Here is a 23,824-nt window from a genome sequence, read left to right as displayed (position 1 = left end):
ATAGGAGAAAGGGGGGAGAGCACGCCTTCATCCACATGGACAGGGTGGTGTGGAGCGGGTCGAGAGCTTGAAGTTCCTTGGCGTCCATATCACTAAGGACTTAACATGGTCCAGACACACCCGCACAGGCGTGAAGAGGGCACGGTAGTGCCTCTTCCCCCTCGGGAGGCTAAACAGATTTGGAATGGAGCCCTCAGATCCACATTTATACAGCTACACCATTGAGAGTATCTTGACAGGCTGCGTTACTGCTTGGTTTGGCAATTGCACCGCCCTTGACCACAAAGCGCTACAAAGGGTGGTGAGGACAGCCCAGTGCATCACTGGGGCTGAGCTCCCTGCCATCCAGAACCTCCATATGAGTCGGTGTCAGAGGAATTCCCCAAAAATTGCCAAACACTCCAGCCACCCAAGCCATGGCTGTTCACTCTGCTTCCATCCGGCAAACGGTACCAGAGCATTGGCTCTTGGACCAACAGGCTCTAAGACAGCTTCTACCCCCAAGCCATAAGACCGCTAAATAGCCAGACTGCTAAATAGTCAATTAATGGTACCTGAACTATCTGCACTGACGCTATCTAGCACTGACCCTACGAACACTCACTACACTTTGTATACACACCATGTACACACTCACACACTACACTGTCACTCCCTCACACATTCAAACATTACATATGTGCGCACACACACACTTTTGCACTCATTTGCTGCTGCTACGCTGTTCTGTATTTTACGGTTGTTATCAATCGGCATGCCTAGTCACTTTATCCTGCCGTCATTTACATATCTACCTCAAGTACCTCGTATCCCTGCGCATTGATCTGGTACTGGTACTCCCTGTATGTAACTCCACATTGATCTTGTACTGGTACTCCCTGTATATAGCTCCATATTGTACTGGTACTCCCTGTATGTAGCTCCACATTGATCTGGTACTGGTACTCCCTGTATGTAGCTCCACATTGATCTGGTACTGGTACTCCCTGTATGTAGCTCCACATTGATCTGGTACTGGTACTTCCTGTATGTAGCTCCACATTGATCTGGTACTGGTACTCCCTGTATATAGCTCCATATTGTACTGGTACTCCCTGTATGTAGCTCCACATTGATCTGGTACTGGTACTCCCTGTATGTAGCTCCACATTGATCTGGTACTGGTACTCCCTGTATGTAGCTCCACATTGATCTGGTACTGGTACTCCCTGTATGTAGCTCCACATTGATCTGGTACTGGTACTCCCTGTATGTAGCTCCACATTGATCTGGTACTGGTACTCCCTGTATGTAGCTCCACATTGATCTGGTACTGGTACTCCCTGTATGTAGCTCCACATTGATCTGGTACTGGTACTCCCTGTATGTAGCTCCACATTGATCTGGTACTGGTACTCCCTGTATGTAGCTCCACATTGATCTGGTACTGGTACTCCCTGTATGTAGTTCCACATTGATCTGGTACTGGTACTCCCTGTATGTAGCTCCACATTGATCTGGTACTGGTACTCCCTGTATATAGCTCCACATTGATCTGGTACTGGTACTCCCTGTATGTAGCTCCACATTGATCTGGTACTGGTACTCCCTGTATGTAGCTCCACATTGATCTGGTACTGGTACTCCCTGTATGTAGCTCCACATTGATCTGGTACTGGTACTCCCTGTATGTAGCTCCACATTGATCTGGTACTGGTACTCCCTGTATGTAGTTCCACATTGATCTGGTACTGGTACTCACTGTATGTAGCTCCACATTGATCTTGTACTGGTACTCCCTGTATATAGCTCCATATTGTACTGGTACTCCCTGTATGTAGCTCCACATTGATCTGGTAATGGTACTCCCTGTATGTAGTTCCACATTGATCTGGTACTGGTACTCCCTGTATGTAGCTCCACATTGATCTGTTAATGGTACTCCCTGTATGTAGTTCCACATTGATCTGGTACTGGTACTCCCTGTATATAGCTCCACATTGACCTGGTACTGGTACTCCCTGTATGTAGCTCCACATTGATCTGGTACTGGTACTCCCTGTATGTAGCTCCACATTGATCTGGTACTGGTACTCCCTGTATGTAGCTCCACATTGATCTGGTACTGGTACTCCCTGTATATAGCTCCACATTGATCTGGTACTGGTACTCCCTGTATGTAGCTCCACATTGATCTGGTACTGGTACTCCCTGTATGTAGCTCCACATTGATCTGGTACTGGTACTCCCTGTATGTAGCTCCACATTGATCTGGTACTGGTACTCCCTGTATGTAGCTCCACATTGATCTGGTACTGGTACTCCCTGTATATAGCTCCACATTGATCTGGTACTGGTACTCCCTGTATGTAGCTCCACATTGATCTGGTACTGGTACTCCCTGTATGTAGCTCCACATTGATCTGGTACTGGTACTCCCTGTATGTAGTTCCACATTGATCTGGTACTGGTACTCCCTGTATGTAGTTCCACATTGATCTGGTACTGGTACTCCCTGTATGTAGCTCCACATTGATCTTGTACTGGTACTCCCTGTATATAGCTCCATATTGTACTGGTACTCCATGTATGTAGCTCCACATTGATCTGGTACTGGTACTCCCTGTATGTAGCTCCACATTGATCTGGTAATGGTACTCCCTGTATGTAGCTCCACATTGATCTGGTACTGGTACTCCCTGTATGTAGTTCCACATTGATCTGGTACTGGTACTCCCTGTATGTAGCTCCACATTGATCTGGTACTGGTACTCCCTGTATGTAGCTCCACATTGATCTGGTACTGGTACTCCCTGTATGTAGTTCCACATTGATCTGGTACTGGTACTCCCTGTATGTAGCTCCACATTGATCTTGTACTGGTACTCCCTGTATATAGCTCCATATTGTACTGGTACTCCATGTATGTAGCTCCACATTGATTTGGTACTGGTACTCCCTGTATGTAGCTCCACATTGATCTGGTAATGGTACTCCCTGTATGTAGTTCCACATTGATCTGGTACTGGTACTCCCTGTATGTAGCTCCACATTGATCTGGTAATGGTACTCCCTGTATGTAGCTCCACATTGATCTGGTACTGGTACTCCCTGTATGTAGTTCCACATTGATCTGGTACTGGTACTCCCTGTATGTAGCTCCACATTGATCTGGTACTGGTACTCCCTGTATGTAGCTCCACATTGATCTGGTACTGGTACTCCCTGTATGTAGTTCCACATTGATCTGGTACTGGTACTCCCTGTATGTAGCTCCACATTGATCTTGTACTGGTACTCCCTGTATATAGCTCCATATTGTACTGGTACTCCATGTATGTAGCTCCACATTGATTTGGTACTGGTACTCCCTGTATGTAGCTCCACATTGATCTGGTAATGGTACTCCCTGTATGTAGTTCCACATTGATCTGGTACTGGTACTCCCTGTATGTAGTTCCACATTGATCTGGTACTGGTACTCCCTGTATGTAGCTCCACATTGATCTGGTACTGGTACTCCCTGTATGTAGCTCCACATTGATCTGGTACTGGTACTCCCTGTATGTAGCTCCACATTGATCTGGTACTGGTACTCCCTGTATGTAGCTCCACATTGATCTGGTACTGGTACTCCCTGTATGTAGCTCCACATTGATCTGGTACTGGTACTCCCTGTATGTAGCTCCACATTGATCTGGTACTGGTACTCCCTGTATGTAGTTCCACATTGATCTGGTACTGGTACTCCCTGTATGTAGCTCCACATTGATCTGGTACTGGTACTCCCTGTATGTAGCTCCACATTGATCTGGTAATGGTACTCCCTGTATGTAGCTCCACATTGATCTGGTACTGGTACTCCCTGTATGTAGCTCCACATTGATCTGGTACTGGTACTCCCTGTATGTAGCTCCACATTGATCTTGTACTGGTACTCCCTGTATATAGCTCCATATTGTACTGGTACTCCCTGTATGTAGTTCCACATTGATCTGGTACTCCCTGTATATAGCTCCACATTGATCTGGTACTGGTACTCCCTGTATATATCTCCACATTGTCCTGGTACTCCCTGTATGTAGCTCCACATTGATCTGGTACTGGTACTCCCTGTATGTAGCTCCACATTGTTCTGGTACTGGCACTCCCTGTATATAGCTCCACATTGATCTGGTACTCCCTGTATGTAGCTTCACATTGTTCTGGTACTGGTACTCCCTGTATGTAGCTCCATTTTTTTAACTGTCTACTGTTGTTCCTAATCAAGCATTTCACTGTAAAGTCTACCTACACATGTTGTATTCAGGGCATGTGATAATAACATTTGATTTGCTAGAATATTTACAGTAGGATTGATTTATCAAAATGAAGACCGTTCCATACCAGGAGTAAAGTGACTTGTTATAGCAAGTTGGAGTCAACGGCAAAGTTTGCTGCTATCTGTCATGCTAATGTGGATGAATGAACACTTATTTGTAGATTACTGTAAATATAATCCAGTGATTCCCCTGTAGGGAGACGATGAGGAGCAAGCAGTGGCTGTGCTGTCATTTGTGCCACTACTCACTCTGATTGCTAGCAATATAAGTTTAAAGTTGGCACTCTGATCTTAAAGGGATAGTGCGAGATTTTGGCAATTTAGCCAAATTGGTGGGGCGCCGCTGCTAAATGAATATAGGGGAAACACTGTAATCATGCTACTATCCTGTGCTGACATATGATTACACTGAAGATAAGTGCCACTGATACACAGCATGGTTGGACTATTTGAACTGCTTAACCAAGTAATTACGTCCATTAATCAATAACTGAGTTCCATTTGATGCTTACGGTCAGGTCCTCTAAGACCAGTGCAAAGGACCATATTCATAAAGCGTCTCAGAGTAGGAGTGCTGATCTAGGATCAGTTTTTGCCTTTTACATCATAATGAATAAGATGACATAGACAGCGGGAACTTGATCCTCTTACTCTGAGACACTTTGTGAATACGGACCAGATGTTTGAGTTGTGCATTGTAACTCTCACGATGACTAACAGACTGTTCTCCGCTGTTCCAGGTGCAAGTGCAACGGCCATGCGAGTGAGTGTGTGAAAAACAACGGCTTCGACAAGCCGGTTTGCAACTGCAAGCACAACACAGAGGGTGATGACTGCAATGTGTGCAAGCCGTTCTACAACGACCGTCCCTGGAGGCGAGCTACAGCCAATAACCCTAACGAGTGTCTGCGTAAGTCAGTCCCATGCTTTCCCAAATGGCACCCTGTTCCCTATGTAGTGCGCTACTTTCGACCAGAGTCCTATGGGCCCTGGTCAGGGGCCCTGGTCAAAAGTAGTGCACTACATAGAGAATAGGATGTAATTTGGGACACAGCCCAAGAGATGAGTGTCTGCATAAGTCCCATAGCAAGAGATCCTTCCTGTTTCTGTGCAGGCCGGGCAGACATTCATATCATACCGCAAATGTGTGACTAATCCTGTTCAGAACAGTCCACACCACACTTCTCACGCCCACACTGCCTCAATCTGCTCCAGGCCACATAATCTGTCTCCTAAAACCAAACTTTGCCAGCAGACCACTTAGGGAAAAGTACACCTGATATGGAAAATGTGCCAAATGAAATTACCTTCCTTTAACTGCAGGGAAGGTTCAGTATGAAATTAGCTTTCAATCAGATTACTATGTAGCTCTACCACCTCCTTCCCCGTATACAGTAAGTACCTCTACATTGAACCCATCCATGCATTGTCCTTAAAACTGTATGGGATAAACTAATGACTAGTTTACCAAAGCCTGGCATGGAAAATGTGCTTTTAGCTTTTCCCACTCTTAAATCCAGCGGTTTAAAATCACATTAGTCAGTAGTTCTACTGCTCCCTCCCCATATACACATATGTTGATCCCACCCACACATTGTCCTATACATTTGTATGTGATAAGCTAATATCTACTTTTTCTGGTGGTCCCAGAGTGCAACTGTAATGGCAAGAGTGCAGAGTGCTACTTCGACCCTGAGCTGTACCGTGCCACTGGCCACGGAGGACAATGTCGCAACTGTGCCGACAACACAGACGGGCCTAACTGCGAGCGCTGCCTGGACAACCACTACAGAGACAGATCTGGCAACCGCTGCCTGCCCTGCAGCTGCAACCCAGTGGGTGAGTGTCTGGACTATACCATTGCGTATTTACTGTTTCTATTGGGGTAAAAAGAGGGATTCGTCCCAATTGGTACCCTATTCCCTATATAGTGCACTACTTTTGACAGGAGCCGTGCAGTTCACTATTTGGGACATAGGGTGCCATTTGGGTCGCAGCCTTCCTGTTTCTATTGGGGTAAGAAGATAAGTACAGTATGAAGCCAGGCTTTGTTGTGAAGTGACTGCCCTTATCAATAAATTGGATTGAGCAATGAACCACAAGTTTTAATGTATCATTAAATACTTACTGTTTATATTGGCTGTATTGCATTAATTGAAACCAAAACTGATCTCAGGGCAAGTTTGTTTGTTTTGACTAGCAGATGCTACTTTTCATAGCAGGTTAGAAGAATTAGCAAGGCATGTTAGGAGCATGTTTTGTGGCGGGTTAGGGTTGGCTAAAATGCTAAAATTGTCCCAGATGCGACTCGAACATATCTAACTACAACCAGGCCTGCCCTGAGAACAGTCTTGGTTTCCACTAATGCGATGCTGCTTTCTATTGGGTAAAACAATATACAGTCTGAAGGCAGTCTGTTTTGTAGTGCTGTGGGTTAACATTTTATTGGATTGAGAGACAAAACGCAAGTCTTAATAGGTTAAATCTGTTGTCACCAGTATGTTAAGTTTCATAATTCCTCTATAACCACATATGCTACCCTTGAAAACCACCGCAAAACAATTGCGACATGGACACCACCAGATCCCATTACAGGCTATTCGAACAAGATTGTCCACATGTTGTGTGAATTGTCTGGGCTGTTTAACAATGATCGTTCACATGTGTGTTGAAATGCTGAACTGATGTTGATCTGTGCTTCTTTCTCTCTACTGCCAGGCTCTCTGGCCACTCAGTGTGACAACACAGGACGCTGCAGCTGTAAACCAGGTGTGATGGGGGACAAGTGTGACCGCTGCCAACCTGGCTTCCACACCTTGACCGAAGCAGGTTGCAGGTATATACCACCAAGCCAATAACTCTTGTTATTTGTGATATTTATATTTGCATTGCTCCAAATCAAACAATCTTAATGTTTTATGATGATTTGTTCTTATTTATTTATTGTTCGCTCTTCACATGTTTATTTGGGAGTGAGATGGAGGCGGTCAGTCTTAGGGTGTATCCCAAATGGCATCCTTCTCCCTATGTAGTGCACTATAATAGGGAATAGGATGCCATTTGGGATGTAGTTGTGTGCCAGGCCAGCAATGGTCCTTTTAGATAAACAGGCTCGCAGCAGGCTTGCTTTAGAATAGATAGTGGTTAACAGACCCATGCTGTTTATGTGAATGGCTGTTCTTCTCCTTTCCCCTCCCCCACTCCTCTTCTCTCCAGAGCCTGCTCCTGTAACCCTTCTGGAAGCACACAGGAGTGTGATGTCCAGACAGGCCGTTGCCAGTGCAAGGACAACGTGGAGGGCTTCAACTGTGACAGGTCAGTGTCAGACCCACTCGCTCTCTCCGCCACAGGGATTCATTACACAGACACACAGTAACACACACAGTAACACACACACACATAGAGGCACAGTACACACACAAACATGATTTCCTTATACCGAAAATACACTCTAACAAGGTGGCTTTTCAGACAAAGATTGTCTTTGTCTGGGAATTGTTACATTTTTATGGGTTTAGAATGAAACAGGGTTACGAAAGACTGTCACTTTGGCAGTGAAATATGAGTTGGCTCCATTCAGCTAGTGCAACACAGTTTACGGTATTGTTCATTGGGAAGGGAAACTGTTAAAGATTCATGGCAGCATTTCAGCTCCTCTTCTGTTATGACATTTTGAGGTTTAAAGGCAGCCCCTGAAACACAGATACACACAGGAGAGTACCTCTCTCTCAATGAAAGAATGCTCCGTATGTGTGTAAAATGGAATTAGACAGGCAGCATGACTCCCCTAGCAGCGAAGGAGACAAAATAACCCATAGATAGCTCACTCCTCCCCACTGAGACCGACTGGCAGCCAGGCCTTCTATGGCTTCTCCCAAGTCCGGCCACCCTTCCAGTCACCACTGCCTTGTCTGCTGCCTGCCTGAGACACTCTTCTCTCTGCCTGGCAATGGCCACCACCTAACCCCAGCTCCACAACCCCGGCTCCACAGACACTGGTGGGTGTAACATTCCTCCCAGCCACCCAGCTGGGCCACAGATGGTATGAATAATACCCCCAGTATGGATTCGTCCCAAATGGCACCCTATTCCCTAAATGGTGCCTGGTCAAAAGTAGTGCACTATATAGGAAATAGGGTGCCATTTCGGACGCATTCAGTTTGTCAGATGCTGCATGGTCACTCACAACAAGTGGCTGAAATTACAGACCGTTGTTTGTCTGTCTGCCTTTTTGAAGACAGCAGTTTCACAGTCTACTAAATTGTTGTTCTCCCAAAGGCTGTCATTCCCTTAAGGTGTCAGCGCATTTTACTTGAAAGGCAATATGGGACTCATAGAATATAGCCTACGCCTCAAACTGAATGTCAATACTTTCACATTTCCAAGCCTAAAGCCATATTTTAACTCAGTTTCATACAGTTAACTTTGTTTTCATATAATTAAATGAATTACTACAGTATATGGGGCGGCAGGTAGCCTAGTGGTTAGAGTATTGGGCCAGTAACCGAAAGGTTGCTAGATCGAATCCCCGAGCTAACAAGGTAAAAAAAATCTGTTGTTCTACCCCTGAACAAGACAGTTAACCCACTGTTCCTAGGCCGTCATTGTAATAAGAATTTGTTCTTAACTGACTTGCCTAGTTAAATAAAAAAATATGAGAAATATATATATGTTGACTTTGTCATATTTGCAGATAGACATACCCATGCTAATATAATTTTTGATATAAGTTGATGTTAAATGGCTAATGTGGTTTATTTCAGGTGTAAGCTTGGCTACTTCAACCTGGACCCCCAGAACCCGCAGGGTTGCACTCCGTGCTTCTGCTTCCAGCACTCCTCTGTGTGTGACAGTGCTGAAGGTTACAGCATCGACACTGTTTCCTCCACCTTCGACAAAGGTGAGCCCATTCACACCTTTTCACCTTTTCATTATGGGCTCAGACCAGGCTTACTTTCTAATAAAAAAAGCTGAAGTAAGTTTATAGAAATATTCAGGAAGTATGCATATATCACTGTTTAGATTAGGATCATTCAGAGGTAGTTGTGATGTAAAGATATGCCTTGATAGAATTGAATGTAACGAACATGAAACCTGTTCCTAGATGATGAGCAGTGGACAGCCCAGCAGCGTGACGGCTCCAGTGTTTCAGTCCAGTGGTCTGCTGGTGGAGAGGAGATTTCCCTCATCTCTGAGGACTACTTCCCCATGTACTTTGTGGCTCCAGGTACTGTGTGACTGACACTAACTCAAATACTTTTTTTGAGAAAGAGGGACTTTTATTTTTAAACTGTTGTGGTGAAGAAGACTTCATTGGAGTGAGCCTAACAAGTATTTTCTTATCTCGTTACTGTAGAGAGGTTCCTGGGCAATCAGCTGCTGAGTTACGGCCAGAACCTCACCCTGAACTTCCGGGTAGACAGGAGAGACACACGCCTTTCGGCTGAAGATGTGGTTCTGGAGGGGGCTGGCCTCAGAGTGGCTGTGCCTCTCATTGCTCAGGGAAATGCCTATCCTGGGGAGAACATGCAGACGTTTGTGTTCAGGTTGGTGGAAATCATGCAGCCTTAACCTACAGATGTGTATACTGTAGAATACCAGCACAACAAAAGTAAATCGTTTGTAATATGAAAGTTGACTTTTTACCGTCTATTCTGTGGTAAAAACATAATTTTGAAATTGTCACATAACAGACAAATTTATACATTTGCTTTCTATCTGATGTTGTGAATGCCCCTCTTTTTTTCTGTTAGGCTCCACGACAGCACAGACTACCCCTGGAGGCCCACCCTCCCTCAGTCTGAGTTCCAGAAGCTCCTGCACAATCTGACGTCCATCAAGATCCGTGGCACCTACAGCGAGAGAAGTATGCATCCACTCGTCCGCCCCGCCTCACCTCACAATGTAAACCATACATCCTGGTTTAGGGCCTGTATTCATAAAGGATCTCAGAGTAGGAGTACTGATCTATGATCATGTTTCCCCTGTACATAAAGGGCAGAAAACGGATCCTAGGTCAGCACTCCTACTTAGAGACGCTTCATGAATATGGGCCCAAGCCTACAGTAGTCTCTGTAGGATTCGACCATGACTAGCTTGGGAGTAAGTTAGGTCAAGCGAACTGATACGCTTGGATTTCATATGCTTTTAACAGTTCTGAGGACATCTCTCAGCTAATCACAGAGAGGATGTTGAAACTCCAACCTAGTCATAATATTAGTGCTCAGGTTAAGGCTGAATCTTTCTCATTTCCCCTAAAGCCACCACGTGGTGACGATTTGCCCTGTTATTGAGGTCATCAGATCCTCTCCGAACAAATATCCAGATAACTCTAAGGGCAAAAACATAGTAATAGTCACTTACCTCAATACTTTAGACATTACCAATGAGGCCTAATCAATTTAATGAAAATGGAAAGCTGGGAGACAAGAATGTTGGTGGTCTGTGTCTTTGATTCCATGTCAACATTTCGGCCTAGTGGCCTTTCTCAAGACAAGATGCAGACATCTAATCAATTCTCATTGTTCCCCAGGTGCTGGCTACCTTGACGATGTAATGCTGATCACGGCGAGGAGAGGTCCAGGGACCCCGGCCCGCTGGGTAGAGAAGTGTACCTGCCCTCAGGGCTACATGGGACAGCATTGTGAGATGTGCGCCCTGGGATACAGGAGGAGCAGACCAGACCTGGGGGCCTTCAGTTCCTGTGACGCCTGCAACTGTAACGGACACAGTGACACGTGTAACCCCGACACAGGTCAGTGAGATGACAATGAGTGGCTGACACCCTAATGGCGCCCAATTCCCTATATAGTGCACTACTGTAGAGCAGGGCCCATAGGGAAACAACAAGGAGTAGAGACTGGAGACGAGTCCGCAATCATCACATGACTGGTTGGGTATATGTCTCAGCCAGGAGCCATGCAGTACACCTGGGGTTCTATCTGCTATGGCTAAATGTGTCTGTGTTTGGAACAGTGGAATGTTCAACATTTAAATGTCCTTGTTAGAGTGGAACAGAACATGGAGTAACAGATCACAGCAACATCAGCCAGAAATAACACTCTGCTATAAAGAGATTTGTCTGTGTGTCCAGTGGTTTAAAACATGACTGATACATTCTTAATGACAATGACATCCTATCTTAACTGACTTGCCTAGTTAAATAAAGGTTAAATAAAAATAAATAAAATAGGCAGCCTACTCTCTCCTCATCTACTATAAAAAGGTGTCTGGATATAAAATAGTGGGCCCTTTAAACTCTCATCGGTCTTAGACTCCCCCCTGGTGGCGGGAAGGGAAAGGGGATAGCTAGTCAGTTGCGTAACGGAATGCATTCACCCGAAGTGTGTCTTCCACGCTTAACCCAACCCCTCTTAATCAGAGACATGACGTGTGTGTTTGATGTCTGTTTGAAGGGATGTGTGACTGCCAACACAACACAGCTGGGCTCAGTTGTGAGAGGTGTAAAGACGGTTACTATGGAGATTCCACTGTGGGGAGTTCCAGCGACTGCAAGCCCTGCCCCTGCCCCGGAGGATCCACTTGTGCTGTCGTTCCTAAGACCAAGGAGGTTGTCTGCACCAACTGTCCCACAGGAACCACAGGTAATATTTAAAGAGAGATTGTGATTAAAAAAATAAAAAACAAAAAACGCATATAAGTAATCTGTGATGAAAACGTTGCAGATTTATAGATTAGAACCAAATCAACTGTTAGGGATAGTCTGTAGGTAGTTTTGAAAGTGTCAAGTACTGGTTGAATTATTTTCTATTTATCACAATTCAAGACTGTTTATAAAAAATTAAATAAAAACATATTTATAAAGTGGATCAACTTTATAGGTCTCATTTGCAGTAGAGCCTGTTTTTTAATACAAAGAAAAAACAACATATGCATAAATACACAGACACAAGACATATACGCATTAAGAAAGAAAATCACTATTAACATTTAAAAAATCTGAAATAGATTTTTTGAATTGTGTAAGAGGCACTAGAACATCCATTCTAATAGTTTTTTGTAAATTGTTTCACATGTAAGGTGCAGCATAACTGTAGGTGCACTTTCCGATCTGTGTAGAAACTGGGGGGGATCTGAAGTGTAATGTAATTCATCAACCTAGTTTTAGAATGACTCAAATCTATAAGAGATTAGAGATGTCAAATACATTCGATGTTTTTGGATTAACGCTTTATAGATAAATAACATAAAATTCTGCTCTCTTCTGCCCGCTAAAGAGGCCCAAAACTACTTCTTGATATAAGGAATAGTGGTACGTTTTGAAACCAGAGCCAGTAATGAACCTTGGGGCACAACAATATACAGAATCCAAGGGTTTAAAGTGTGGACGCTGCAGCATGAATGTAAATAACATCCACATATTCCAATACACACATAAAGGTGGCCTGAACCATTTTCTTTCTATTAACAGATGATAAACAGACTTTGATTCCGTAAAAGAAACCAATCTTAAACTTCAACTTTGTAAATGGATAAAACATCATGATGAATGTTCCAAATTGTGTTTATTGTATGTACCTATTTCTCAATTCAGTTCAGGAGCTGTATGTATGGCAGCTTTTATTAGATATTCAAATATATTAATTATCACGTAATCCAAACTATGAATTGCATCTTTCCCCAGGCAAGCGCTGTGAGCTGTGTGATGACGGTTTCTTTGGAGACCCCCTGGGTGAGAATGGGCCGGTGAGGGTGTGTCGGGCCTGTAAGTGTAGCGACAACATCGACCCCAACGCTGTGGGCAACTGTGACCGAGAGACCGGGGAGTGCCTCAAGTGTATCTACAACACAGACGGCTTCTTCTGCGACCGCTGCAAAGAGGGCTTCTATGGAAACCCTCTGGCCACCAACTCCAACGACAAGTGCAAACGTAAGATGAGAATATGATCAGCATGACGTGTCTGTGTGTGTGTACAGTTGAGTTCCACATACTGACTGATGTGTTCATCGGTGATAATGGGTCTCTCTCTCTTCCATTCTATCCTGTGTACTGTTGAGTTCCACATACTGTACAGAGATGACTGATGCTTGCAGTGGTAGTCATGGGTTTCTCTTCTCTCCTGTCCCCAGCCTGCTCCTGCTCTCCATACGGCACAGTGGACAGACAAACCAGCTGTCTGCAGGTCACAGGCCAGTGCCCGTGTCTCGCCCACGTCACCAACAGGGACTGCAGCGCTTGTGAGCCTGGCTTCTTCAACCTGCAGAGCGGAACAGGTTGCGAACGGTCAGTACCCACTCTGTAGACCTTCACTCTTTACACCTTAATATCCAGCTTTTAGTAGAAGCATTTCTGAGTAGTTAATAAGGTACTCCCTTGTAGAAAAGCCAAAGAAATAAACATTAATAATTATTAAAATTAATAATTATCTTACTAGAAATGGTGGTCTGTTATATGAATCTTTAGCTGTTTGATTGTGTTCATGGCTATGTTTCAATAGCTAAGTTGTAATATGCCTTGATTTTATTTTGTTGTCGTGACAGATGCACCTGCAATCCTATTGGGTCCACCAATGGTCAGTGTGACATCGGTTCCGGTCAGTGTGAATGCCAGCCCGGCGTCACCGGTCTGCGCTGTGAACGCTGCGAGGTCAACTTCTTTGGATTCGGATTGTCTGGCTGCAAACGTATGGCTACCATACTTTTCCTTCTTTCTCTATCCTCTACCATTGTGATTAAACTCTTGCAACATTTCATATTATGGCGTGCAGATGTGCATTACTATATCACGTGTGGAGTTTGTGTCTGATGGGAAGAGAATATCATTTTAACTTGAAGAGTCCCCTCTGTATTTGTCATTGTAGCTTTTCAAACCTCCACTCTGGAATCACATGTTTTACGAGCCTTTTTCATTTATCCGTTTCTCTTCTTCCTCTACTTCAGCGTGCGACTGCGACCCAGAGGGCTCCTCTACGACCCAGTGTAAGGATGATGGCCGCTGCGAGTGCCGCCCAGGCTTTGTGGGAGCCAGGTGTGACATGTGTGAGGAGAACTACTTCTACAACCGCTCTACTCTCGGCTGCCAGCAGTGTCCATCTTGTTACTCTCTCGTCAGAGACAAGGTACAGACTCTTGGTGGTGTTTTCGTCAGTTGATTGTTTTTGTTAATAAAGTTGCATTCTAGCACACCATCTATCCTCCTTCCTTTCCTGTCTCTCTTCACTGTCTTTGTCCAAATATTAAAAAATATATATTTAATTAAGTTGTGTGCTTGACATGTCTGTATAGCTGCATAGGCAACCACACTAACCCTTATGGTTTTACACTTACATAGGTGAACCAGCAGAGACAGAAGCTGCATGACCTGCAGAATTTGATTGACAACCTGGGCTCTACGTCGGAGGCTGTCAGTGACAAGGCCTTTGAGGACCGTCTAAAGCAGGCAGAGAAAGCCATCATGGACCTGCTGGAGGAGGCTCAGACCAGCAAAGGTACAGGACTCTAAATATGTCAATTTAAAATATATATATATATATTTTAAAGTAGGTCTCACTAGCTTGAAACAACTAGAATTAGACAAGAAAGGCCCTTATGTCAATTTTTAAAGATGTATTCGGCCTAATTAACTTGAAAGAATGCTGTTCTATCCCAGTAGAGTTAAATCAAATGATTCAGGAATGTTTGTTGTGAATGCTGTTTTCAGTTATGTAGTGGGGTGGTATGCACACATCCATTAAACCTTGTCCCAGGTGCTGGATCAGAGAGGATTATGTGAAATGTACTTTTATTTACTTCTTATTATATATTTTCAGATGTAGACAAAGGCCTGCTGGAGCGCCTGGGTAACCTGAACAACACGCTGACCACTCAGTGGAACCGTCTGCAGAACATCAGGAACAGTGTGGACGACACGGGAACCCAGACCGACAAGGCCCGCAACCGGGTCCGAGACGCTGAGGACCTGGTCGACCGCGCCCGCGAGGAACTGGATAAGGCCAAGGACGCCATCAGCAAACTGGTCGGTCATCCCCTAATGATAATTTTGAGAAATGTATTTGTTTTATGCAATATTCATCCAATATTCTACCATGTATGATCAGTTTCTAGATAATTTTTTTGTCATGTTGCTAGGATAATAATGTCCATTCTAGGGATTCTATATGTGATTATATTGCTCCAGGTGTTCAGTAAGATACTTGGAGCTGAATAATTACATATAGAATTCATAGAATGGACATTAGCATCCTAGCAACATGACAAAAAACTGATCATATTTGGTAAAATATTGTATATAACAAATAATTATATTATGAACGGTAGGATCTCGATGCTTTGAGCACCACGTTATTTGTCTATTTTTGTTGTACAGACCCCCAGTTCATATTTGGTCCTGTAGCACAATGAACAAGTCCTCCTGCATGAAAAAAGAAATAACAGGGGTTCATTGATTTCGTACTTTATTATTTTTCTCGCCCAGGACATCAAAACACCCTCAAACACCGCAGATCCTAACAACATGACGCTTCTGGCAGAGGAGGCTCGCAATCTGGCCGACAAGTAAGAACTGCTACAATTATGAAACAATTGTTGTTCTCTGAAATGTATTGCCTGGGATGTCTGGGATGTGTATTCTTGGCTGAAAAATGGGGAACTCGCAAAAAAATGAAATATTAATTAACTTTAATTAAATCAACATAATTGGTAGGCCAGAACAAAAGTGTATATTTTTGGGTGCGTGAACCCTATCACCACTTTTTATCTTATTTTTCTTGAGCTGTAAGAAGCCCCGTCATGTAGTCGATGAAAAATATAAGCCTCATCCTGTTACATCTGTAGACATAAAATGGATGCGGATCAAATCGAGAAGATCGCCAAGGATGCCAACAACACATCCACCAAGGCTCTCAACCTGCTGATGAAGACTCTAGATGGCGAGGGAAAGACCAACAAAGACATTGACGAGCTCAACAGGAAGTATGTCACTGTCAGCAACAGCACTTTTCTGTGATGATTCCTCCTTTATTTTGTCAATCGAAATAAATCCCATTTCAGGAACATTTATTCTGTCCGGAACATGTCATAAGCTAGTACAGGTACAAATCTCCTCACCACTTTTATAATTGAAACCGTCATGTTCACCCTCTTAGGTACAATGAAGCAAAGGACCTGGCTAAGAACCTGGAGAAACAGGCCAACAAGGTGCATGCTGAGGCAGAGGAGGCAGGCGACAAAGCCCTGAAGATCTACGCTAACCTGACCAGCCTGCCACCCTTCAACACCAAATCACTGGAGGTCAGTTGCATGAAGTGACTAATCCTCTTTTAGGGGAGGATGCTGCAGTGCTACAGTGTTGCATCCCAAATGGCACCCTATTCCCTTACTAGTGCACTACTGGTCAAAATTAGTGCACTAGAAAGCGAATAGGATGTCATTTGGGATGTAGGCAGCATCATCAGGCATCTCTTCATTGATGAAACAACCGTTTGGAATATGTTCCCTGTCACGAATGATTGACAGGATACTCACAAGACATACATGTAAATGGCCATCAGGACATTACTGAAGTCGTTTCCAAGTCTTGAAAGATAACTTACCTTGACTTCTGATTACAGGACGAAGCGAGCAAGATCAAGAAGGAGGCGTCAGACCTGGACAAACTGATTGACAAGACAGAGAAGGAGTACAACGACCTGAGGGACGACCTGAGAGGGAAGGAGACTGAGGTCCGCAAGCTGCTGGAGAAGGGAAAGACTGAGCAGCAGGTAGGACAGGAGACCATTACTTAGGGTTGCAAAATGTTGATAACTTTCCCAAATTCTCAGGCTACCAGAAATCCCAGTTGGAGGATTCCCTGATTTCCTGCGTATTCCAGCCTGATTCCAGGAATCTTCCAACCAGGATATCTTGAAAATCAGGGGCCTCATAACAATTGTGTAAATTTCACACTAAATATCTGCATGTGCCATTTATGAAAGGAATACAACCGTAAAAAAATATTGATATTTCTAAACTTGCCGCACACCATACGTACGCATGTTTCCCGTTATAAATCCAACCCATCCTAAAACTGTGAACGTGCATTAGAACTCTGAAAAACACCCTCCATTCACGAAGGCTGGGAATTGCCAGGGACCTTGCGATACAATATTATCCCGATACCTAGGTGCCGATACGATGTGTCTTGCAATTCTCACGATTCTATATTTATTGCCGATTCGGTACTGTGATTTTATTGTGATTCGATGTTCCAAACTTTTTCCTCACCATATGTCTGCTGCAGAGGGACAAGAGAGAGCCAGTTTTGATCAGTAATGGAAATAAAAGTGCTAAAAACAAATTGGCTCCATATTTAAGAAGAAGATGGTGCAGGTACAGCCAACTAGCGCAAAAATAATATTGCGATATTGTCAAGACGATACATTATATCGTAAAAAAATTTACCGCGAAATGTAACTGTATAGGCTTTTTGCCCCCCCATCAGTACGATTCAGCATTTATGGTGACAATAACGGCCCTTTATTTGCTGTTTAATTTTGAACTATTGAAATGTGCCACGGCTGTTCCTAAAAGAAAGAGCAATGGCTAGTTAGATCACATTTCTGTAGAGCTGTGGGCAGAATGTTTTGATATTTTGCAGGGACTTTTTCAAACTAAACATCAAATAAAATTACATTTTATTGGTCACATTCACATATTTAGCAGATGTTATTGTGGGTGTAGCGAAATGCTGGTGTTCCTAGCTCAAACAGTACAGTAGAATCTAACAATTCACAACAATACACAAATGTAAAAACTAAAAGAATTAAGAAATATATAAATATTAGGACGAGCAATGTCGGAGTGGCATTGACTAAAATACAGTAGAATAGAATACAGTATATTCATAAGAGATGAGTAAAGCAGTATGTAAACATTATTAAAGTAACTAGTGTTCCATTATTATTGTGGCCAGTGATTCTATGTACAGTTGAAGTCGGAAGTTTACATACACTTAGGTTGCAATCATTTTTCAACCACTCCAGAAATTTCTTGTTAACTAACTATAGTTTTGGCAAGTCGGTTAGGACATCTACTTTGTGCATGACACAAGTAAATTTTCCAAAAATTGTTTACAGACACAGTGAATTATAAGTGAAATAATCTATCACAATTTCAGTGGGTCAGAAGTTTACATATACACTAAGTTGCCTGTGCCTTTAAACAGCTTGGAAAATTCCAGAAAATGATGTCATGGCTTTAGAAGCTTTTGATAGGCTAATTGACATCATTTGAGTCAGTTGGAGGTGTACCTGTGGATGTATTTCAAGGCCTACCTTCCAAATCAGCGCCTCTTTGCTTGCCATCATGGGAAAATCAAAAGAAATCATCCAAGACCTCAGAAAAACTATTGTAGACCTCCACAAGTCTGGTTCATCCTTGAGAGCAATTTCCAAACGCCTGAAGGTACCACGTTTATCTGTACAAACAATAGTACGCAAGTATAAACACCATAGGACCATGCAGCCGTCATACCGCTCAGGAAGGAGACGCTTCTGTCTCCTAGAGATGAATGTACTTTGGTGCGAAAGTAAAACGACATCCACAGTAAAACGAGTCCTATATCGACATAACCTGAAAGGCCGCTCAGCAAGGAAGAAGCTACTGCTCCAAAACTGCCGTAAAAAAAGCCAGACTACGGTTTGCAACTGCACATGGGGACAAAGATCATACTTTTTGGAGAAATGTCCTCTGGTCTGATGAAACAAAAAAAGAACTGTTTGGCCATAATGACCATTGTTATGTTTGGAGGAAAAAGGGGGAGGCTTGCAAGCCGAAGAACACCATCCCAACCGTGATACACGGGGGTGGCAGCATCATGTTGTGGGGGTGCTTTGCTGCAGGAGGGACTGGTGCACGTCACAAAATAGATGGCGCCATGAGGAAGGAAAATAATGTGGATATATTGAAGCAACATCTCAAGACATCAGTCAGGAAGTTAAAGCTTGGTCACAAATGGGTCTTCCAAATGAACAATGACCCGAAGCATACTTCCAAAGTTGTGGCAAAATGGCTTAAGGACAAAAAAGTCAAGGTATTGGAGTGCCCATCACAAGCCCTGACCTCAATCCTATAGAAAATTTGTGGGCACAACTGGAAAAAGTGTGTGCGAGCAAGGAGGCCTACAAACCTGACTCAGTTACACCAGCTCTGTCAGGAGGAATGGGCCAAAATTAATTTACTTATTGTGGGAAGCTTGTGGAAGGCTACCCGCAACGTTTGACCCAAGTTTAAAGGCAATGCTACTAAATACTAATTGAGTGTATGTAAACTTCTGACCCACTGGGAATGTGATGAAAGAAATAAAAGCTGAAATAAATCTCTCTCTCTACTATTATTATTATTATTATTATTATTCTGACGTTTCACATTCTTAAAATAAAGTGGTGATCCTAACTGACCTAAGACAGGGAATTTTTACGAGGATTTTTACAAATGTCAGGAATTGTGAAAAACTGAGTTGAAATGTATTTGGCTAAGGTGCATGTAAACTTCCGACTTCAACTGTATATAGAGCAGCAGCCTCTAAGGTGCAGGGACGAGTAACCAGGTGGTAGGCGGCTAGTGATGGCTGTTTATCAGTCTCTCGGTCCCAGCTTTGATGCACCTGTACTGACCTTGCCTTCTGGATGATAGCGGGGTGAACAGGCTGTGGCTCGGGTGGTTGATGTCCTTGATGATCGTTTTGGCCTTCCTGTGACATTTGGTGCTTTAGGTGTCCTGGAGGGCAGGCAGTGTGCCCCCGGTGATGCGTTGACCAGACCACACCACCCTCTGGAGAGCCCTGCGGTTGCGGGTGGTGCAATTGCCGTACCAGGCGGTGATACAGACCGACAGCATGCTTTCAATTGTGCATCTGTAAAAGTTTGTGAGGGTATTATGGGTCAAGACACATTCTTTCCCCCTCCATCACACTGTCTGTGTGGTTGGACCATTTCAGATTGTCAGTGATGTGTACGCCGAGGAACTTGAAGTTATCCACCTTCTGCACTGCGGTGCTGTTGATGTGGATAGGGGCGTGCTCCCTCTGCTGTTTCCTGAAGTCCACGATCAGCTCCTTTGTTTTGTTGATGTTGAGGGAGAAGTTATTTTCCTGGTAACACAAGGCTGTCTCTTCTTCGTTGGTAATCAGGCCTACTACTGTTGTCTTCTGCAAACTTGATGATTGAGTTGGAGGAGTGCGTGCCACGCAGTCATGGGTTAACAAGGGAGTACAGGAGGGGGCTGAGTACACACCCTTGTGGAGCTCCTGTGTTGAGGATCAGCGAAGTGGAGGTGTTGTTTCCTACCTTCACCACCTGGGGCGGCCCGTCAGGAACCAGTTGCACAGGGCGGAGTTCTGACCCAGGGCATCAAGCTTAATGATGAGCTAGGAGGGTACTATGGTGTTGAAGGCTGAGCTATAGTCAATGAACAACATTCTTACATGGGTATTCCTCTTGTCCAGATGGGATAGGGCAGTGTGCAGTGCATTGGCGATTTCATCGTCTGTGGATCTATTGGGGCGGTAAGCAATTAGAAGTGGGTCTATGGTGTCAGGTAAGGTAGAGTCGATATGATCCTTGACTAGTCTCTCAAAGTCCTTCATGATGACAGAAGTGAGTGTTACAGGGCGGTAGTCATTTACTTCAGTTACCTTTGCTTTCTTGGGTACAGGAACAATGGTAGACATCTTGAAGAAACTGGGGACAGCGGACTGGGATAGGGAGCGATTGAATGTGTCCGTAGACACTCCAGCCAGCTGGTCTGCGCATGCTCTGAGGACACGACTAGGGATGCCGTCTGGGCCGGGAGCTTTGCGAGGGTTAACACGCTTAATTGTCTTACTCAAGTCGGCCACGGAGAACGAGAGCCCACAGTCCTTGGGAGCGGGCCGCGTCGGCGGCGCTGTGTTATACTCAAAGCGGGCTGTTTAGCTTGTCCGGGAGCAAGACATCGGTGTCTGCAACATGGCTGGTTTCCCTGCATGCATACATTGTCTGCGCGTTCTGCAAGATTGATTGTATATTCAAAACATTCAATAAAATGCAAATCAATTACTTAAAAATCATACAATGTGATTTTCTGGATTTTTGTTTTAGATTCTGTCTCTCACAGTTGAAGTGTACCTACGATAAAAATTACAGACCTCTTACATGCTTTGTAAGTAGGAAAACCTGCAAAATCGGCAGTGTATCCAATACTTCTCCCCACTGTATATAATATATACTACCATTCAAAAGTTTGGGGTCACTTAGAAATGTCCTTGTTTTCCATGAAAACCTACATGAAATGAGTAGTAAAATGAGTAGGAAATATAGTCGAGATGTTGACAAGGTTATAATTAATCATTTTTAATTGAAATAATTGTGTCCAAACTTTACTTTCGTCAAAGAATCCTCAATTTGCAGCAATTACAGCCTTGCAGACCTTTGGCATTCTAGTTGTCAATTTGTTGAGGTAATATGAAGAGATTTCACCCCATGCTTCCTGAAGCATCTCCCACAAGTTGGATTGGCTTGATGGGCACTTCTGACGTACCATACTGTCAAGCTGCTCCCACAACAGCTCACATATATCACCAGTAGTACATTTACTGTTAATTCCTATCGTTTCTAATCTACAATGTTTGTTACTTTGGCTATGGTCATTTTTGTTATGGCATTCAATATTCTTATTCCTGTCTTTCCATTGTCATTGTCGGAGTGGACACATTGTTTGCGGAGTGCACAACCTACGCCACACTTTTGAGAAACACGTTTTTGGTTTATTTCATTCCATTTGCGAGTTTTGGCTATTTATTTATTTTATTTGGAGCTCTCCTGTCAATGTTTAGTAAGGACATGCACGCATAGAAGTAGGCCTATAGTCTACCTGGCCAGATGTAAGCATATAAATGTGCCCATTTGGGGATCTGATAGTTTTTCTGATTGGCTGAACACACCACCACCAATGACCTGTGGAGCTTCTCAAGGTAATGTTTTATTCACGTCATACAAGCAAGCAAACAAGTCTGTTTTTCCATCCATTGAGAATATAATAGTTCTTCAATGTATTAAAAAAATCTTTCCAGCTCTCTCCCTTTCAATAACTACTCTGATCCAGGAAACGTCATAAAATAGGCCAACCTGGTTACTTCTTATCAGTGCATGCTTTGGACTGAAATAGGTTCTGGTACTCATTTTGGGTGCTGGTACTATTTATATTTAGGTGCACGAGCTCCATAATACCTTTGAGATAATATTCTATAAGAGGAACAGGAGCTCAAGCAGTATAAAATTGCTGGTACTCTGCTCAGGTGAGCTCCTGCCCAAGTCAAGCACTGCTTCTTAACCCTTGTACAAATAGCCTACAGCTGTGTCTGTCTCGAGCTCACTGGCAACTCTGAGGGACCAGAATATTTTATACAATGTTGCATGTTCACTAGCTTCAGTCAGACCCAAGTTAATAGTTGATACAATGTTTCAAATAAAAAAATTGGTGAGGACGACGAGCACGAAGATGAGCTTATCGGAGACGGTTTCTGACCGTTTGTGTAGAAATGCTCACGATCAGGGATCTCAACAAATTTGTTCACAACATTTGAAAGAAGCTTTTTGTGTGTATGGAACATTTCTGCTATCTTTCTTTTGTTTCAGCTCATGAAACATGGGACCAACACTTTACATGTTGTGTTTATATTTTCAGTGTAATTACAGTAGCCTACTTATTTCAATGTAAAAGGTCAACTGTCTGTTCAACTGTTAAATTCGACTGTGTAGCCCATTATAAACCACACTGTCTATTGGATCGCATACAGCAAAACTTGAAATACGTATAGCTTATCTATTTACTAGGCTCAAATTTGTTGTAGGCTGGGAATATGAACCCATCACAGCCAGGAAAGGTGAGGAATTTCTACTGCAATCGTTATGAAAATTAAATAAATAGGAAATAGATTCCTATGTCTAATTATTCTAGATTCCCCCCAAAAAACACACAGCGGCAAATGGCTCCTGTTTTTTATTTTATTTTCAATAGCGTGTCATTACATCCCCCATTTTCACAAAATATGCCTACTTACTTGCCTCCAATGCAATACTTCAACCACTAGATATTGTATGTAAAGTTTAAGGTTTTATAAATGTTAACTTTTGCGTGAAAACTGGCGAATGCATGTTTTGTACGTAAGTAACGTTTATAAATGAGGCCCTTGGAAAGTTTGGGAACATTACCAGAATTTCGCAACACTACCTTTTTTTTAACTTTCTCTTTCTTGTGTATATAACCTTTGCTCTAAATAGACAAACGTCAACATGTGATTTTTGCCTCGCATGTAAACCTCGTACGCTGGTGGTTTCCTCCTTGAAAAAACTGGAGTGTGTCTCCATCTAAGATTAGCTTTAGCGTGCCTCATTAAAGGAGGCATGAAATTGAAAATGACCACATTGTATATGTGAAGAATTACCACAGTATTTATGGGCCTCCTCACTCGTTCAGCCACTAAGTATAGTGAAAATGAGCAAGTCATGACGCCAGAATTATTCAAATTAATTGAGTAGTATGCATGGC

General features: G+C 43.4%; 1 protein-coding gene across 2 annotated transcripts in view; it reads left to right on the top strand.

Moving 5' to 3' along the window:
- Window positions 1-23,824, top strand: part of LOC120055928 (laminin subunit gamma-1-like) — an 82,607-nt gene that overhangs the window by 51,083 nt on the left and 7,700 nt on the right. The window contains exons 4-24 of one of the 2 annotated variants that reach the window (XM_039003985.1): window positions 5,041-5,210; window positions 5,951-6,139; window positions 7,019-7,136; window positions 7,517-7,615; window positions 9,064-9,200; window positions 9,405-9,527; window positions 9,657-9,846; window positions 10,054-10,166; window positions 10,833-11,054; window positions 11,716-11,904; window positions 12,945-13,190; window positions 13,391-13,544; window positions 13,802-13,944; window positions 14,201-14,379; window positions 14,592-14,748; window positions 15,070-15,275; window positions 15,735-15,814; window positions 16,094-16,231; window positions 16,405-16,549; window positions 16,870-17,019; window positions 20,951-21,079. In XM_039003985.1, coding sequence (XP_038859913.1) covers window positions 5,041-5,210; window positions 5,951-6,139; window positions 7,019-7,136; window positions 7,517-7,615; window positions 9,064-9,200; window positions 9,405-9,527; window positions 9,657-9,846; window positions 10,054-10,166; window positions 10,833-11,054; window positions 11,716-11,904; window positions 12,945-13,190; window positions 13,391-13,544; window positions 13,802-13,944; window positions 14,201-14,379; window positions 14,592-14,748; window positions 15,070-15,275; window positions 15,735-15,814; window positions 16,094-16,231; window positions 16,405-16,549; window positions 16,870-17,019; window positions 20,951-20,962 — 3,160 coding nt within the window. In that variant the 3' untranslated portion in view covers window positions 20,963-21,079. Of the gene's footprint in view, window positions 1-5,040; window positions 5,211-5,950; window positions 6,140-7,018; window positions 7,137-7,516; window positions 7,616-9,063; window positions 9,201-9,404; window positions 9,528-9,656; window positions 9,847-10,053; window positions 10,167-10,832; window positions 11,055-11,715; window positions 11,905-12,944; window positions 13,191-13,390; window positions 13,545-13,801; window positions 13,945-14,200; window positions 14,380-14,591; window positions 14,749-15,069; window positions 15,276-15,734; window positions 15,815-16,093; window positions 16,232-16,404; window positions 16,550-16,869; window positions 17,020-20,950; window positions 21,080-23,824 lie in introns of those variants that run through there. The other variant, XM_039003984.1, reaches the window with a different exon arrangement.

Source organism: Salvelinus namaycush, chromosome 11, assembly GCF_016432855.1.
Source record: "Salvelinus namaycush isolate Seneca chromosome 11, SaNama_1.0, whole genome shotgun sequence".
Lineage (NCBI taxonomy): Eukaryota > Metazoa > Chordata > Actinopteri > Salmoniformes > Salmonidae > Salvelinus > Salvelinus namaycush.
Note: the sequence above shows the minus strand (reverse complement) of the source record. Positions and strands in the feature narration are given on the sequence as shown.